The 17066-nt window shown below is 46.4% G+C and overlaps 1 protein-coding gene across 2 annotated transcripts in view; it reads right to left on the bottom strand.

The window, feature by feature from the left end:
• MTHFD2L (methylenetetrahydrofolate dehydrogenase (NADP+ dependent) 2 like) overlaps positions 1–6257 on the bottom strand; it is a 69882-nt gene extending 63625 nt beyond the window's left edge. For both annotated transcript variants that reach the window (XM_038759303.1, XM_038759304.1), the window contains exons 1-2: positions 6216–6257; positions 501–685 (exon numbers count right to left, since the gene is read on the bottom strand). In XM_038759303.1, the coding sequence (XP_038615231.1) occupies positions 501–654 (154 nt within the window). In that variant the 5' untranslated portion in view covers positions 655–685; positions 6216–6257. The remainder of the gene's footprint in view (positions 1–500; positions 686–6215) is intronic.
• Between the last annotated feature and the right edge of the window lie 10809 nt (positions 6258–17066).

The following is a 17066-nucleotide window of genomic DNA, read 5'->3' as shown; positions in this document are numbered from 1 at the left end:
TACCCAACAGTGGGCTCCACTTCTCTGGGCCTCAGTTACCTCATCTGGAAAATGTCCCATGTGGGACAACCCGATTACCTTGTATCCCCCCAGTGCTTAGAACAGTGCTTGGCACATAGTAAGCGCTTAACAAATGCCATTATTATTCTTCTTATTATTATTATATAAGCTAATCAAGTTGGACACAGCCCATGTCCCACGTGGGGCTCATACATGTACATATTTACTATTTTATTCATTTTGTTAATGATGTGCATATAGCCTTAATGTTATATGTTCCGACGATTTTGACACCTGTCTCCACGTTTTGTTTTGTTGTTTGTCTCCCTTTTCTAGACTGTGAGCCCGTTGTTGGGTAGGGACCATCTCTGTATGCTGCCCAACTTGTACTTCCCATGACTTCGGACTCCAAAGCCCGTGCTCTTTCCACTGAGCCAATGTACAATAGAAAAGAAATACGACCGAACGAACGAACGACTGCCTGGCCAACACAAACCCACCTACGGCGGTGGCGGCTTTGATTTTATTCCTCACGTATGTGTGGCTGGCAGGGTGGTCTCCCACTAAGACGACGCTGAGATGAGGCCTCCGGTTCCCGAGAGCAATCCACGACTCCACTCCGAGACGGATCTCCTGGTGAACCTGCTGGGCCATCTTCGTCCCCGAGATGACGGTGGCTTCGCGTCTGGGGAGACGGGGAGAGAGGCTGTTGATCAGCAGGGGACTTTGGACCCTAAAACCCCACTTTTTCCTTGCCAACGAGATAACCCTAAGACCCTTCCTCCCAAGCTTTCTATCTGCCAGTGGGGATTTCGATCAATCACTGGTATTTACCGGGCTCTTACTGGGGAAAGAGCCCTGTACTAAGTGCTTGGATAAGTATAACAGAGTTTGTAGAGTTTCAGTAGTAGTTACAAAACACACTTTAATAATAATAATAATAACAATTCAGTTCAATCATATTTTTGAGCGCTTACTGTGTGCAGAGCACTGCACTAAGTACAATATAACAATAAACAGATACAATTCAGTTCAATCATATTTTTGACCGCTTAGTGTGCAGAGCACTGTACTAAGTCCAATATAACAATAAACAGATACAATTCAGTTCAATCATATTTTTGAGCGCTTACTGTGTGCAGAGCACCATACTAAGTACATATCTATTCTATTTATTTTATTTTGTTAGTATGTTTGGTTTTGTTCTCTGTCTCCCCCTTTTAGACTGTGAGCCCACTGTTGGGTAGGGACTGTCTCTATATGTTGCCAATTTGTACTTCCCAAGCGCTTAGTACAGTGCTCTACACACAGTAAGCGCTCAATAAATACGATTGATGATGATGATGATGACATTAAGTACAATATAGCAATAAACAGACACTTTCCCTGCCCACGAGCTTACAGTCTAGAGGGAGTAACAATTACGGTACTGGTTAAATGCTTACTATGTTCCAAGCACTGTTCTAAACACTGGGGAAGATACAAATTTCGCAGGTTGGACACAGTCCCTCTCCCACATGGGGCTCTCAGTCTTAATCTCCATTTTACAGATGACATCACCGAGGCTCAGAGAAGTGAAGTGACTTGCCCAAAGTCACACAGCAGACATGTGGCAGGGCTGGGATTATTCATTCATTCATTCAATCGTATTCATTGAGCGCTTACTGTGTGCAGAGCACTGTACTAAGCGCTTGGGAAGTACAAATCGGCAACATATAGTGGTGGTCCCTACCCAACAACGGGCTCACGGATTAGAACCCAGGTCCTTCTGACTCTCAGGCCCACGCTCTATCCATTGATTAAGATGTTTTGTTTTGTTGTTTGTCTCCCCCTTCTAGATCTCTATATGTTGCCGACTTGTACTTCCCAAGCGCTTAGTACAGTGCTCTGCACACAGTAAGTGCTCACTAAATACGATTGAATGAATGAATGAAGTAATAGTAGTATTTATTAAGCATTTACTGTGTGCAGAACATCGTATTAAGCACTGGGAGAGGGACAGAGCTTTGCACATAGTAAGCGCTTAACAAATACCATCATCATTATTATTATTATCATTATTATATGCAGGTGGCAATTAGACCTGATTCCTGTCCCTTAGAGAAGCAGCGTGGCTCAGGGGAAAGAGCCCGGGCTTTGGAGTCAGAGGTCATGAGTTCAGACCCCGGCTCTGCCAATTGTCAGCTGTGTGACGTTGGGTAAGTCACTTCACTTCTCTGGGCCTCAGTTACCTCATCTGGAAAATGGGGATTAAGACTGTGAGCCCCCCATGGGACAACCTGATCATGTTGTAACCTCCCCAGTGCTTAGAACAGTGCTTTGCACATAGTAAGTGCTTAATAAATGCTATTATTATTATTATTAAGGGGGGGCTCACACTCACTTGATGTTAAGTACTGTTCTAGATGCTTGGGAAATACAGGATAAAGAAGTGTACATTCTCCACCCACAGGGAGCTCATATTCCAACAGGGGAGAAAAGATATTTAATTCCCCTTTTACGGATGAGGAAACTGAGGCATAGAGAATTATAATCACTTGCCCAAGGTCATACAGCATGCAAGTGGTGTGGCTGGGATTAGAACTCAGGCCCCCACTCTTTCTATTAGGCTATATTACTTCTCAATCATATTCCTGATTTTGGGACTAGCCCTTTGGGTGAGCAATACAATGTCCTCTAAGAGCCCGGGCTTTGGAGTCAGAGGTCATGGGTTCAAATCCCGGCTCCACCAACTGTCAGCTGTGTGACTTTGGGCAAGTCACTTAACTTCTCTGTGCCTCAGTTACCTCATCTGTAAAATGGGGATTAAGACTGTGAGCCCCCGTGGGACAACCTGATCACCTTGTAACCTCCCCAGCGCTTAGAACAGTGCTTTGCATAGTAAGCGCTTAAAATGCCATTATTATTATTATTATTATTATTATTATTATGACAGTTAACTGGAATTTTTTTAGTAATTCCCATTTCCTCCAATTTCCTCCAATTTTCTCAGCATGTTGGATAGTCAAGCTTTTATTGTGTATTTTCTTTCTTTCCTTCTTTTTTTTCTTTCTTTCCTTTCTTTCTTTCTTTCTTTCTTTTTCTTTCTTTCTTCCTTCCTTCCTTTCTTTCTTTTTCTTTCTTTCTTTCCTTCCTTCCTTCCTTCCTTCCTTCCTTCCTTCCTTCCTTTCTTTCTTTCCTTTCTTTCTTTCCTTTCTTTCTTTCTTTCTGCCTTCCTTCCTTTCTCTCTCTCTCTCTCTCTCTCTCTCATTTGCTCTCTCTCTAATGGGCATAAAATGATGTAAACTTGAAAATCAAAAGGCACAGACCAAGTCAAAGCGCTAGGGTAAACATATAAAAATGTCCAGAAAAGAAAGTGTATGAAATTGAGATCTTTAAGTATCAGAGATGTATATCAGGGAAATTAAACTACAATTTAAATACTGTAAACTGGGAGGGATTGAGGGAAGATTCTTAATTAATAAGAACTGTGGCTAAAGTTGGGAGAAGCTACGAATTTGAAATGATGAATGTCATATTAAGATACCATTCAGTGGTCTCATCACATTGGGGAATTTGTGCTTTCAGTTTTTCAGAAAGCTCACAGCAAAAACTAGCATGTTGATATTCATTTCATATTGACCTGACCACACTGCTCCTTCAACAGTACTTTGCACATAGTAATCGCTTAATAAACGCCATTATATATCTATAACTGAAATGTAATTTTCCCATTACATAACGCCCCCAAATCCATTCATATATGGACAAAGTCGTTTGGAAAACACCTTGAAATTGCAACAAGGTCAAGGTTTTAGCTTCAACATGGAATCTGTTTTACCTTTTCATTTGCCGGCATTCTGCTTTCTGATGAAAAAGAATGTTTAATTGTTTTAAGGATTTTTAAAGACTAACCAACCATATATCATATTTCTTGGCTTTCTGTGCAATCAATCCAAAATATGGGAGGGGAGGGAGAAAAATTTAGGCCCTATATCATGACCCATTATAAGCAAGGTCATTCATTCAGCTGTATTTATTGAGTGCTTACTGTGTGCAGAGCACTGTACTAAGCGCTTGGGAAGTACAAGTTGGCAACATATAGAGACGGTCCCTACCCCACAATGGGCTCACAGTCTAGAAGGGGGAGACAGACAACAAAACATGTGGTCAGGTGTCAAGTCATCAGAATAAATAGAAGTAAAGCTAGACGCACATCATTGACAAAATAGAGTAGTAAATATGTACCATTAAAACAAATAGAGTAATAAATCTGTATTCATTCAATCGTATTTACTGGGCGCTTACTGTGTGCAGAGCACTGTACTAAGCGCTTGGGAAGTACCAGTTGGCAACATAGAGAGACGGTCCCTACCCAACAACGGGCTCACAGTCTAGAAGGGGGAGACAGACAACAAAACAAAACATGTGGACAGGTGTCAAGTCATCAGAATAAATAGAAGTAAATTTAGATGCACATCACTGACAAAATAAACAGAATAGTAAATATGTACAAGTCAAATAAATAGAGTAATAAATCTGTACAAACATATATACAGGTGCTGTGGGGAGGGGAAGGAGGTAGGGCGGGGGGCGATGGGGCGGGGGAGAGGAAAGGGGGGGCTCCATGATGCCTGTCTCATACAAGGGAGACAAAACTGTGAAAAACGGTGCCCCAGAATCTCGAACCCTGCACCCCTCTCAACTCTAAGGACACTTTCTGCCATTGGCCGTCCACTACAGAGGCAGGGAAAGGTCTAGAATAAAGAGAACAAATGAGATTTTCGAAAGGTGGAGGGAGAGGGAGAAAGGAGAGGGAGAGAATGAAGGAGAGGGAGAGAAAGATAAATAGAGTTATGAGTGATAGGTAGAGAAGCAGCGTGGCTCAGTGGAAAGAGCCCAGGCTTTGGAGTCGGAGGTCACGGGTTCAAATCCCAGCTCCGCCAATTGTCGGCTGTGTGACTTTGGGCAAGTCACTTCATCTCTCTGGGCCTCAGTTACCTCGTCTGCAAAATGGGGATGAAGACTGGGAGCTCCCCGGGAGGGCAACCCGATCACCTGTCCAAACATTTATACAGGTGCTGTGGGGAGGAAAAGGAGGGAGGGTGGGGGAGAGGAAAAAGGGGGCTCAGGCTGGGAAGGCCTCCTGGAGGAGGTGAGCTCTCAGTAGGGCTTTGAAGGGAGGAAGACAGCTAGGTCACGTTATCTTTAAAGAAGCAGAAATCAGAGGACTTTTTCTTTTAAATTTCACCTAGGGAATTCAAGCTCCTCTTTGAGTGGGAAGCTATTAAATACCCAAGAGAGCCACTTTCTTTATAAAAAAAAAACAAATGAGAATGGGATCAGGTGGGGAGGCAGAGAGTGATGGCCTCTGGAAGAAGGAATATCTTCCCTCTGCTGTCCAGAATAGAGAAACCGGTGAGCGGCAACACACTGTCTCCTTTTATTTTGTTAATATGTTTGGTTTTGTTGTCTGTCTCCCCCTTCTAGACTGTGAGCCCACTGTTGGGTCGGGACCGTCTCTATACGTTGCCGACTTGGACTTCCCAAGCGCTTAGGGCAGTGCTCTGCACACAGTAGGCGCTCAATAAATACGATTGAATGAATGAGTGCAAAAGTTGGAATAAATACGATTGACTGAATGAAGGAGGCCAGCAGAGGCTTCCCAGGCCTCCGCGGTTGCCCCTCCCCGCCCCGGCCCGAGGGTCGTAAGCGCTTAGTATCATCATCATCAATCGTATTTATTGAGCGCTTACTGTGTGCAGAGCACTGTACTAAACGCTTGGGAAGTCCAAGTCGGCAACAGATACAGTCCCTACCCAACAGTGGGCTCACAGTCTAAAAGGGGGAAACAAAACCGAACATACTAACAAAATAAAATCACCATCATCATCATCAATCGTATTTATTGAGCGCTTACTATGTGCAGAGCACTGTACTAAGCGCTTGGGAAATACAAATTGGCAACACATAGAGACAGTCCCTACCCAACAGTGGGCTCACAGTATAAAAGCGATATGTACAAGTAAAATCAATAGAATAGATATGTACAAGAAAAATAAATAAATAGAGTAATAAGTATGTACAAACATATATAGTTTGTACATCTATGTATATTTAGTACAGTGCTCCTTGCTTAGAACGGTGCTTGGCGTATAAGAAATCCCATCGTTATTCTGGCAGGCGACCGGGGCCCGGCCCGGGGGAGAAGGCCGCTGCCCAGCGACCCTCCGCACCTGCCTCGGGCCCCTCCGGCCGGGGGTCCTCCTCCTCCGGGGGGTCCTCCGGGGGGTCCTCCTCTTCCTCCTCTTCCTCCTCCTCCGGGGGGTCCTCCTGGTCCTCCGTGCTGGGCGCTGGGGGGGCTGCAGGGAGGGCAGCCCAGCCCGCGGCCCCGCAGCCCCCAGGCCCCGCGGGGGCCCGCCATGGCCCGGCCCGGGACACGGGGGGGGACAGAGGAAGGGGACTGAGGGGGGGGGACAGGGGACGGGGGGGGCGGGGGACTGAAGGAGGACGGGGGGGAGGGACCTGGGGGGGGACGGGGGGAGGGACGGGGGAGGGGACTGAGGGGGGACGGGGGAGGGGACTGAGGGGGGGCTGGGGGGACAGGGGGAGGGGACTGAGGGGGGACACGGGAGGGGACTAAGGGGGGACACGGGGAGGGGACTGAGGGGGGACAGGAGGGGGGCTGAGGGGGGACGGAGGGGATGGGGGACGGGGGAGGGGACTGGGGGGACACGGGGAGGGGACTGAGGGGGGACGGGGGAGGGGACTGAGGGGGGGGACGGGGTGGGGGGGACAGAGGAAGGGGACTGAGGGGGGACGGGGGAGGGGACTGAGGGGGGACAGGGGAGGGGACTGAGGGGGGACAGGAGGGGGGGCTGAGGGGGGGACAGGGGGAGGGGGCTGAGGGGGGGGACGGGGGGACAGGGGGAGGGGGCTGAGGGGGGGACACGGGGAGGGGACTGAGGGGGGACTGAGGGGGGACGGGGGAGGGGACAGAGAGGGGACTGAGGGGGGACACGGGGGAGGGGACTGAGGGGGGGACACGGGGAGGGGGCTGGGGGGGACTGAGGGGGGACAGGGGGAGGGGGCTGAGGGGGGGACGGGGGGAGGGGGCTGAGGGGGGACTGAGGGGGACGGGGAGGGGGCTGAGGGGGGACTGAGGGGGGACAGGGGGAGGGGACTGAGGGGGGGACACGGGGAGGGGGCTGAGGGGGGGACGGGGGAGGGGGCTGGGGGGGGACGGGGGGAGGGACTGAGGAGGGACTGAGGGGGACGGGGGGGCTGAGGGGGGACGGGGAGAGGGGGCTGGGGGGGACAGGGGGAGGGGGCTGAGGGGGGGACAGGGGGAGGGGGCTGAGGGGCGACACGGGGAGGGGGCTGAGGGGGGGACACGGGGAGGGGACTGAGGGGAGGGGACTGAGGGGGGACAGGGGGAGGGACGGGGAGGGGACTGAGGGGGACACGGGAGAGGACTCGGGGGGGCGGGGGGACAGGGGGAGGGGACTGAGGGGGGACTGAGGGGGGACTGAGGGGGACAGGGGGAGGGACGGGGGGAGGGGACTGAGGAGGGGACACGGGGAGGGGGCTGAGGGGGGAACAGGGGGAGGGGACTGAGGGGGGACTGAGGGGGGACAGGGAGAGGGGGCTGAGGGGGGACGGGGGAAGAGAAGCAGCGTGGCCCAGTGGAAAGAGCCTGGGCTTTGCAGTCAGAGGTCGTGGGTTCAAATCCCGCCTCCGCCAGTTGTCAGCTGGGTGACTTTCGGCAAGTCACTTCACTTCTCTGGGCCTCAGTTCCCTCATCTGGAAAATGGGGATTAAAACTGTGAGTCCCCCCGGGACAGCCTGATCACCTTGTAACCTCCCCAGCGCTTAGAACAGTGCTTTGCACAGAGTAAGCGCTTAATAAATGCCATTATTATTATTATTATTATTATTATTATTATTATTATTAAAAGAGCCCGGGCTTTGCAGTCAGAGGTCATGGGTTCGAATCCCGGCTCCGCCACTGGTCCGCTGGGTGACTTGGGGCAAGTCACTTCCCTTCTCTAGGCCTCAGTTCCCTCATCTGTAAAATGGGGATGAAGACTGTGAGCCCCTCCGTGGGACAACTCGATCGCCTTGTAACCTCCCCAGCTCTTAGAACAGTGCTTTGCACATAGTAAGCGCTTAATAAGTGCATTATTATTATTATTATTATTTATTATTATTATTATTATTACAGGGGGGAGGGGCCTGAGGGGGGGACGTGGGGGACAGGGGACAGGGGGAGGGGCCGGGGGGGGCAGGGCAACAGAAGCAGCGTGGCTCAGTGGAAAAGAGCCCGGACTTTGGAGTCAGAGGTCATGGGTTCGAATCCCGGCTCCGCCACTTGTCAGCTGGGTGACTTGGGGCAAGTTACTTCACTTCTCTGGGCCTCAGTTTCCTCATCTGGAAAATGGGGATGAAGACAGTGAGCCCCACGTGCGACAACCTGATCACCTTGTAACCTCCCAAGCGCTTAGAACAGTGCCTTGCACAGAGTAAGCGCTTAATAAATGCTATTATTATTATTATTATTATTATTATTATTATTATTATTACACGGGGGAGGGGCCTGAATGGGGACGGGGGCGGGGCCTGATGGGGGCGGGGGGGGACAGGGAGGCCGGACATCCAACCAGTAATCATTCATTCATTCATTCATTCATTCATTCATATTTATTGAGCGCTCACTGTGTGCAGAGCACTGTACTAAGCGCTTGGGAAGTACAAGTCGGCAACAGATAGAGACGGTCCCTACCCCACAACGGGCTCACAGTCTAGAAGAGGGAGACAGACAACATTCATTCATTCATTCATTCATTCATTCATTCAATCGTATTTATTCATCATCATCATCAATCGTATTTATTGAACGCTTCCTGTGTGCAGAGCACTCTACTAAGCGCTTGGGAAGTCCAAGTCGGCAACATGTAGAGACGATCCCTACCCGACAACGGGCTCACAGTCTAGAAGGGGGAGACAGACGACAAAACAAAACACGTAGACAGGTGTCAAAATCGTCAGAACAAATAGAAGTAAAGCTAGGTGGACATCATTAACAAAATAAATAGAATAGTAATAATAATGATGGCATTTATTAAGCGCTTACTATGTACAAAGCACTGTTCTAAGCGCTGGGGAGGTTATAAGGTGGTCAGGTTGTCCCACGGGGGGCTCGCAGTCTTCATCCCCATTTTACAGATGAGATAACTGAGGCCCAGAGAAGTGAAGTGACTTGCCCCAAGTCACCCAACTGACAAGTGGCGGAGCTGGGATTTGAACCCATGACCTCTGATTCCAAGGCCCGGGCTCTTTCCACTGAGCCACGCTGCTTCTCCTATAGAATAGAATAGAATAGTAGTATTCTACTACAATTAATAGAATGGTAAATATGTACAAGTAAAATAAATAGAGTGATAAATCTGTACAAACATATATACAGGTGCTGTGGGGAGGGGAAAGAGGTAGGGTGGAGGGGATGGGGTGGAGGAGAGGAAAAAGGGGGCTGAGTGTGGGAAGGCCTCCTGGAGGAGGTGAGCTCTCAGTAGGGCTTTGAAGGGAAGAAGAGGGCTAGCTTGGCGGATGGGCGGAGGTAGGGCATTCCAGGCCAGGGGGAGGACGTGGGCCGGGGGTCGAATAGTGCCCAGCGCTTAGAACAGTGCTCTGCACATAGTAAGCACATAGTAAGCGCTTAACAAATACCATCATTATTATTATTATTATTATGTGCGGATGGAGGGCATTCCAGGCACATTAGTAATTAATTTGTATTAATGTCCGTCTCCCCCTCTAGATTGTACGCTCGTTGTGGGCAGGGAATGTGTCTACCAACTCTGTTGTATCGTAGCCTCCCAAGCGCTAAGTACAGTGCTCTGCACACAGTGAATTCTCAATAAATAGTAAGCGCTCAATAAATACGATTGATTGATAAATACGATTTGATTATTATTGATCCAAGCAAGTCTACGTTGCACCTTAAGGTGGCGCCAAACCCTCACGCATCTTTTAAAAGCCAGATCATTCATTCATTCATTCATTCATTCATTCATTCATTCATCTCATTCATATTCTTTCATTCATATTCATTCATTCGTATTTATTCATTATTCATTCATTCATTCATTCATATCATTCATATTCATTCATCCATATTCATTCATTCATATTAATTCTTTCATTCCTATTCATTCATTCGTATTTATTCATTATTCATTATTCATTCATTCATTCATTCATATTCATATTCATTCATTCATATTCATTCATTCATTCATATTCATTCATTCGTATCTATTCATTATTCAGTCATTCATTCATATCATTCATATTCATTCATTCATATTCATTCATTCATATTAATTCTTTCATTCATATTCATTCATTCGTATTTATTCAATATTCATTCATTCATTCATATCATTCATATTCATTCATTCATATTCATTCATTCATATTAATTCTTTCATTCATATTCATTCATTCATTCATTCGTATTTATTCATTATTCATTCATTCATTCGTATTCATTCATTCATTCAATCGTATTTATTCATTCACTCATTTATTCAATCGTATTTATTCATTCATTCATTCAATCGTTTTTATTCATTCATAATAATAATAATAATGGTATTTGTTAAGCGCTTATTATGTGCGAAGCACTGTTCTAAGCACTGGGGAGGATACAAGGTGATCAGGTTGTCCCACGGGGGGCTCACAGTCTTCATCCCCATTTTACAGATGAGGGAACTGAGGCTCAGAGAAGTGAAGTGACTTGCCCAAAGTCACACAGCTGACAAGTGGCAGAGTCTGGATTAGAACCCATGACCTCTGGCTCCCAAGCCCGGGCTCTTTCCACTGAGTCACGCTGCTTCTCTAATTCATTCATTCAATCATATTGATTGAGCACTTACTGTGTGCAGAGCACGGGACTAAGCACTTGGGAAGTCCAAGTCGGTAACATATAGAGACGGTCTCTACCCAACAACGGGCTCACAGTCTAGAAGGGGAGCGACAGACAACAAAACAAAACATTGACAGGCATCAATAAATATTATGTGTCAAACATTGTTCTAAGCACTGGGGTAATAATAATAATGGTGGTATTTGTTAAGCGCTTACTATGTGCAAAGCACTGTTCTAAGCACTGGGGGGAATACAAGGTGATCAGGTTGTCCCACGTGGGGTTTACAGTCTTAATCCCCATTTTACAGATGAGGTAACTGAGTCTTAATCCCCATTTTACAGATGAGGTAACTGAGGCACAGAGGAGTTAAGTGGCTTGCTCAAGGTCACACAGCTGACAAGTGGTGGTGCCGGGATTTGAACCCATGACCGAGATATAAAACCAAGCTAATCAGGTTAGACACAGTCCCCGTCCCACGTGGGGCTCACAATCCTAATCCCCATTTTACAGATGAGATACCTGAGGCCCAGAGAAGTGAAGTGAGCTGCCCATGGTTACTCTATTTATTTATTTATTTTACTTGTACATATTCTCTTTATTTTATTTTGTTAATATGTTTTGTTTTGTTGTCTGTCTCCCCCTTCTAGACTGTGAGCCCGCTATTGGGTAGGGACCGTCTCTATATGTTGCCAACTTGGACTTCCCAAGCGCTTAGTACAGTGCTCTGCACACAGTAAGCGCTCAATAAATACGATTGAATGAATGAATGAATGAAAGCTGCCGAGTCGGGATTAGAACCCATGACCTTTTGACTCCCAGGCCCGGAGTAACTTGTAACTTCCCCAGCGCTTAGAACAGTGCTGTGCACATAGTAAGCGCTTAATAAATGCCATCATTATCATCATCTCATCATCATCATCATTATATTATTCAGCAGGTTTTTCAAATGATGGAATGCAAAATTAAACAGGCCTGGAACCAAAGGCCCGTGATTAATAGCTCGTTCCTGCCAACAGTTTTTTGGCCGGATCATGCGTTCCAAAGCAAGATTCACTTCCCGACCCTGCAGTCTGCCCTTGTTCCACTTCAGAAGTGACCGTGGGCAAGTCACTGCTCTGTGCCTCAGTTCCCTCATCTGCAAAATGGGGTTTCAGGACCTGCTGTCCCCCTGCTTAATCAATCAATCATATTTATTGAGCATTTACTGTGTGCAGAGCCCTGGACTAAGAGTTTAAGAGAGTACAAAATAACAGAATTAGTAGATATGTTCCCTGCCTGCAGCCAGCTTACATTCTAGAGGGGGAGACAGGCATTAATATAAATAAATAAATGATGGATAAGGACATAAAGGCTGTGGGGCTGAGGAAGGGGTGCTCTTGCCCTTGAGGGGTGGAATGGAGTCAGTCAGTCAATCATATTTATCGAGCACTTACTGAGTGCAGAGCATCATCAATCGTATTTATTGAGCGCTTACTGTGTGCAGAGCACTGTACTAAGCGCTTGGGAGAGTATAATAGAACAATATAACCGGCATATTCCCGGTCCGCAATGAGCTTACAGTCTGGAGGGGGGAGTCAGATATCAATATAAGTAAATACATGACGGATTCGGACATAAGTGCTGTGGGGCTGGGAAGGAGGACAAATTGAGGGAGCGAGTTGGGCGACGTAGTTGAAGAAAAGGGAAAGGGGGTTTAGGCGGGGAAGGCCTCTTGGAGGAGATATTTCTTCATTAAGTCTTAGAAGGAGGGGGAGGATAATTGTCTGTCGGTTATGAGGAGGGAGGGCATTACAGGCCAGAGGCAGGATGTGGGCAAGTGATAGGTGATGAGGAAGATAAGAGTGAGGTACAGTAATGTTGCCAACTTGTACTTCCCAAGCTCTTAGTACAGTGCTCTGCACACAGTAAGCGCTCAATAAATACGATTGATGATGTTGATGTTGATGTTGGCACTAGGAGAGTGAAGTGTGAGGGTTGCGTTGGAATAGAAAGACTCTAAAACCTTCCCTTCCCCTGCATGGTGAGATTATAATAATAATAATAGCATTTATTATGCGCTTACTATGTGCAAAGCACTGTTCTAAGCGCTGGGGAGGTTACAAAGTGATCAGGTTGTCCCACGGGGGGCTCCCAGTCTTCATCCCCATTTTACAGATGAAGGAACTGAGGCCCCGAGAAGTGAAGTGACTTAACTTCAAAGTCACACAGCTGACAAGTGGAGGAGCTGGGATTTGAACCCATGATCTCTGACTCCAGAGCCTGTGCTCTTTCCACTGAGCCACGCGGTTTCTCAGATTAGCGGGACGGGTGGGTAGGAGGAGGGAAAAAGAAGGGTGAGGGAGGGCTGTGAACTGTAAATGATAATAATAATTATGGTATTTGTTAAGCACTTACTATGTGCACAGCACTGTTTTAAGTGCTGGAGTAGATACAAGGTAATCAGGTTGTCCCACGTGAGGTTCACAGTCTTAATCCCCATTTTTACAGATGAGGTCACTGAGGCACAGAGAAGTGAAGTGGCTTGCCCAAAGTCACACAGCAGACAAGTAGGCGGAGCCGGGATTAGAACTCATGACCTCTGACTCCCAAGCCCGGGCTCTTTCCACTATATGACGCTGCTTCTCCATAAACTTGTTGTGGGCAGGGAATGTGGCTGCTTATTGTTCTATAGTACTCTCCCAAGCACTTAGTACAGTGCTTAACTAATACAATAATAATAATAATAATAATAGTTATTATTATTAAAAGCTGCTGGCAAGCAGCATGGCCTTGTGGATAAAACATAGGGCCTGGAAGTAAGAAGGACTTGGGTTCTAATCCCTGCTCCTCCACATGTCTGCTGTGTGACCTTGGGCAAGTCACTTCACTTCTCTGGGCCTCAGTTACCTCATCTGTAAAACGGGGATTAAGACTGTGAGCCCCACATGGGACATGGACTGTGTCCGACCTTCTAGACCGTGAGCCCGTTGTTGGGTAGGGACCGTGTCTATCAACCAATCAATCAATCAATCAATTGCATTTATTGAGCACTTACTGTGTGCAGAGCACTGTACTAAGCACTTGGGAAGTCCAAGTTGGCAACATATAGAGACAGTCCCTACCCAACAGTGGGCTCACAGTCTAAAAGGGGGAGACAGAGAACAAAACCAAACATACTAACAAAATAAAATAAATAGAATAGATATGTACAGGCAAAATAAATAAATAAATAAATAGAGTAATAAATATGTACAAACATATATACAGGTGCTGTGGGGAAGGGAAGGAGGTAAGATGTGGGGGATGGAGAGGGGGACGAGGGGGAGAGGAAGGAAGGGGCTCCGTCTGGGAAGGCCTCCTATGTCTATATGTTGTCTATATGTCTATATATATGTCTATATATCTATATGTTACCGATTTGTACTTCCGAAGCATTTAGTACAGTGCTCCGCACACAGTAAGTGCTCAATAAATATGATTGAATAAATGAATGAATGAATGAATCACTTGTATCTACTGTGGAAGTGTAATGGTGAAAGTCCTGCATTGCCCCTTTCCCTCTTCCAAATCGTTTCAGCGGCAGGCCTGCCTCTGGTTACCGAGGCAATCCAGTTCACAACTCACCTTCACTTTATATCTGTTGAAATAGTTGAAAACAAGATGATGTTTCTCCTTTAGTGGGGTTGGGTGAGTCTAATCACCTTGAGAACAAGGTAGGAAACCCCACCCAAGGGATGTTGCCGCCCATTCTGATTAATTTATCCTGTATTTGATTAAATTAGATGCTGTATTGCATAAAAGAAACTGGTTTACCCAAAACCAAGCTGGCCTTGACTAGCAGGGGCAATCTCTGCTTCTTAGCGACTCTCCCTACTTGTGTGCTGGTAGTAATAACATACATAACATACAATAACATAACATACAATAAGATAACATACCCTTCTCTAAACATAATGCAGCGTCTGCAATGTTTTTCTTCCACACTACTGCAGTGTTAAGTTCAGTGCTTGGCATGTAGTAAAATGCTTAAAAAATACCATTAAAGTCAAAAGCAAAACAAACAAACAAAAAACTGTGGATTCCATCGTGGTGCCATTCCCTGTATACAGGACTGGCCCGTAAAGCCTAAATAATTCCTGAGAAATGCAGACACATGATTCAGACAGCCCACGCCCTCCAACTGGTGAATGTATATTTGTGCACTGGTGGCTTTTCTTGGAAACAGCCATGGGAGTGGAGACCCTGTCTATTGCGGCAAGACCCGTAAGAGACGGGTGATGGATTTATTTTTTAAAAAATGAGAGAAAAAAATCACAAAATTAGATGGGTGTTAGACCATGAAATTGGCAATATTGTAATCCCTGGAAGAAAAAGCAGCATAGCTCCTTGGAAAGAGCCTGGGCTTTGGAGTCGGAGATCATGGGTTTGAATTCAGGCTCCACCACTTGTCACCTGTGTGACTTTGGGCAAGTCACTTAACTTCTCTGTGCCTCAATTACCTCATCTGTAAAATGAGGATGAAGACTGTGAGCCCCCTTTGGGACAACCTGATCACCTTATAACCTCCCCAGCGCTTAAAACAGTGCTTTGCACATAGTAAGCGCTTTAAGAAATGCCATTATTATTATTATTTTTCCCCCTTCTTGACTGTGAGCTCGTTGTTGGGTAGGGACCGTCTCTATATGTTGCCGATTTGTACTTCCGAAGCGTTTAGTATAGTGCTCTGCACACAGCAAGTGCTCAATAAATATGATTGAATGAATGAATGGAAAAAGCAACTGGATGCTACACTGCTTCTTTCAATCTCGAACAAACAATTTACTTTAAATGCCAAAATCGACAAACCTCAGGGATTCATCCAGGAGTGTTTTTTGTTTTAAAATGGCAAAGCTCGATTAGAGCACAAATCTTCATCCCTCAGCTCCATCATAGCACAGACCCAATATCATCCTTCTACTCTGTTGTAGTACAAGAGCAGTATGGCATAGTGGATAGAGCACCAATCTGAGAGTCAGAAGGTCGTGGGTTCTAATCCCTGCTCTGCCATTTTTCTGCTGCATGACCTTGGGCAAATCACTTCACTTCTCCAGGCCTCAGTTACCTCATTTGTAAAATGGGGATTGAGACTGAGTCCCATGTGGGACAGGCATTGTGTGCAACCCTATTTGCTTGTATCCCCACCAGGACTTATTGTATCCCACCGCAGCACTTACGACAGTGCCTGACACATAGTAAGCGCTAAGCACATACCATCATTATTATTATTAATCCCTGGATATGCAGGACAGCCACTGCTGTCCAAAAATGCCATTTAGGAGAAGCAAAGTTGCCAGGGAGTTCTGATTCCTTCAGATTTTCATATCATTTCTCTGTTTGGATTGGCAAATCTTGCACCCTGTACTTCTGGGCCCCGGGCAAAACCACAGAAATCTTGGAATGGAGATTAAGACATCTTGGTGGCACAAAGTTCTGGGGAGGGATGGCTTGGAAATTGTGAGTGAGTCTTCTATTTAGGTCACTGCTAGCCGTGACTGGTTTCCTGATCATTTCTGCTTAGTCACGAGCAACTTACACAAAAATGAGAAAAATGCATGGTGCGGTGTGTAGAGCACGGGCCCGGCAGTAAGAGGATCATGGATTCTAATTCTGGCTCTGACACTTGACAGCTGTGAGGCCTTGGACAAGTCATTTCACTTCTCTCGGCCTGTTACTTCATCTGTCAAATGGGGTTTAAGACTTGTAAGCCCTATGCGGGACAGGGACTGTGTCCAACCCGATTTGCTTGTAACCACCCAAGTGCTTAGTACAGTGCCTGGCACACAGTAGGCGCTTAACAAATGCCAAAATTATTAGGATAGAATACCAAAGGACTCCTTCAAAACATCATCAGGCAGTCTGGATGTTCACAGGCCCAGTGATCTGGACAGAGCTAGGCAGGAGACAATTATTATTAGTAGTATTATTATTATTGTTATCAAGTAATCAAGTGCTTAGTACAGTGCTCTGCACACAGTAAGCGTTCAATAAGTACGATTGAATGAATGAATGAAAGTAATTACAATGATAATGATAATTCTGGTGTGTGTCTAAGTGCTTACTATATAATAATAATTATGGTATTTTTCTAGGCTGTGAGCCCGTTGTTGGGTAGGGACCGTCTCTATATGTTGCCGACTTG

The sequence above is a fragment of the Tachyglossus aculeatus genome, chromosome 17 (genome assembly GCF_015852505.1).
Source record: "Tachyglossus aculeatus isolate mTacAcu1 chromosome 17, mTacAcu1.pri, whole genome shotgun sequence".
Classification (NCBI taxonomy): domain Eukaryota; kingdom Metazoa; phylum Chordata; class Mammalia; order Monotremata; family Tachyglossidae; genus Tachyglossus; species Tachyglossus aculeatus.
Note: the sequence above shows the minus strand (reverse complement) of the source record. Positions and strands in the feature narration are given on the sequence as shown.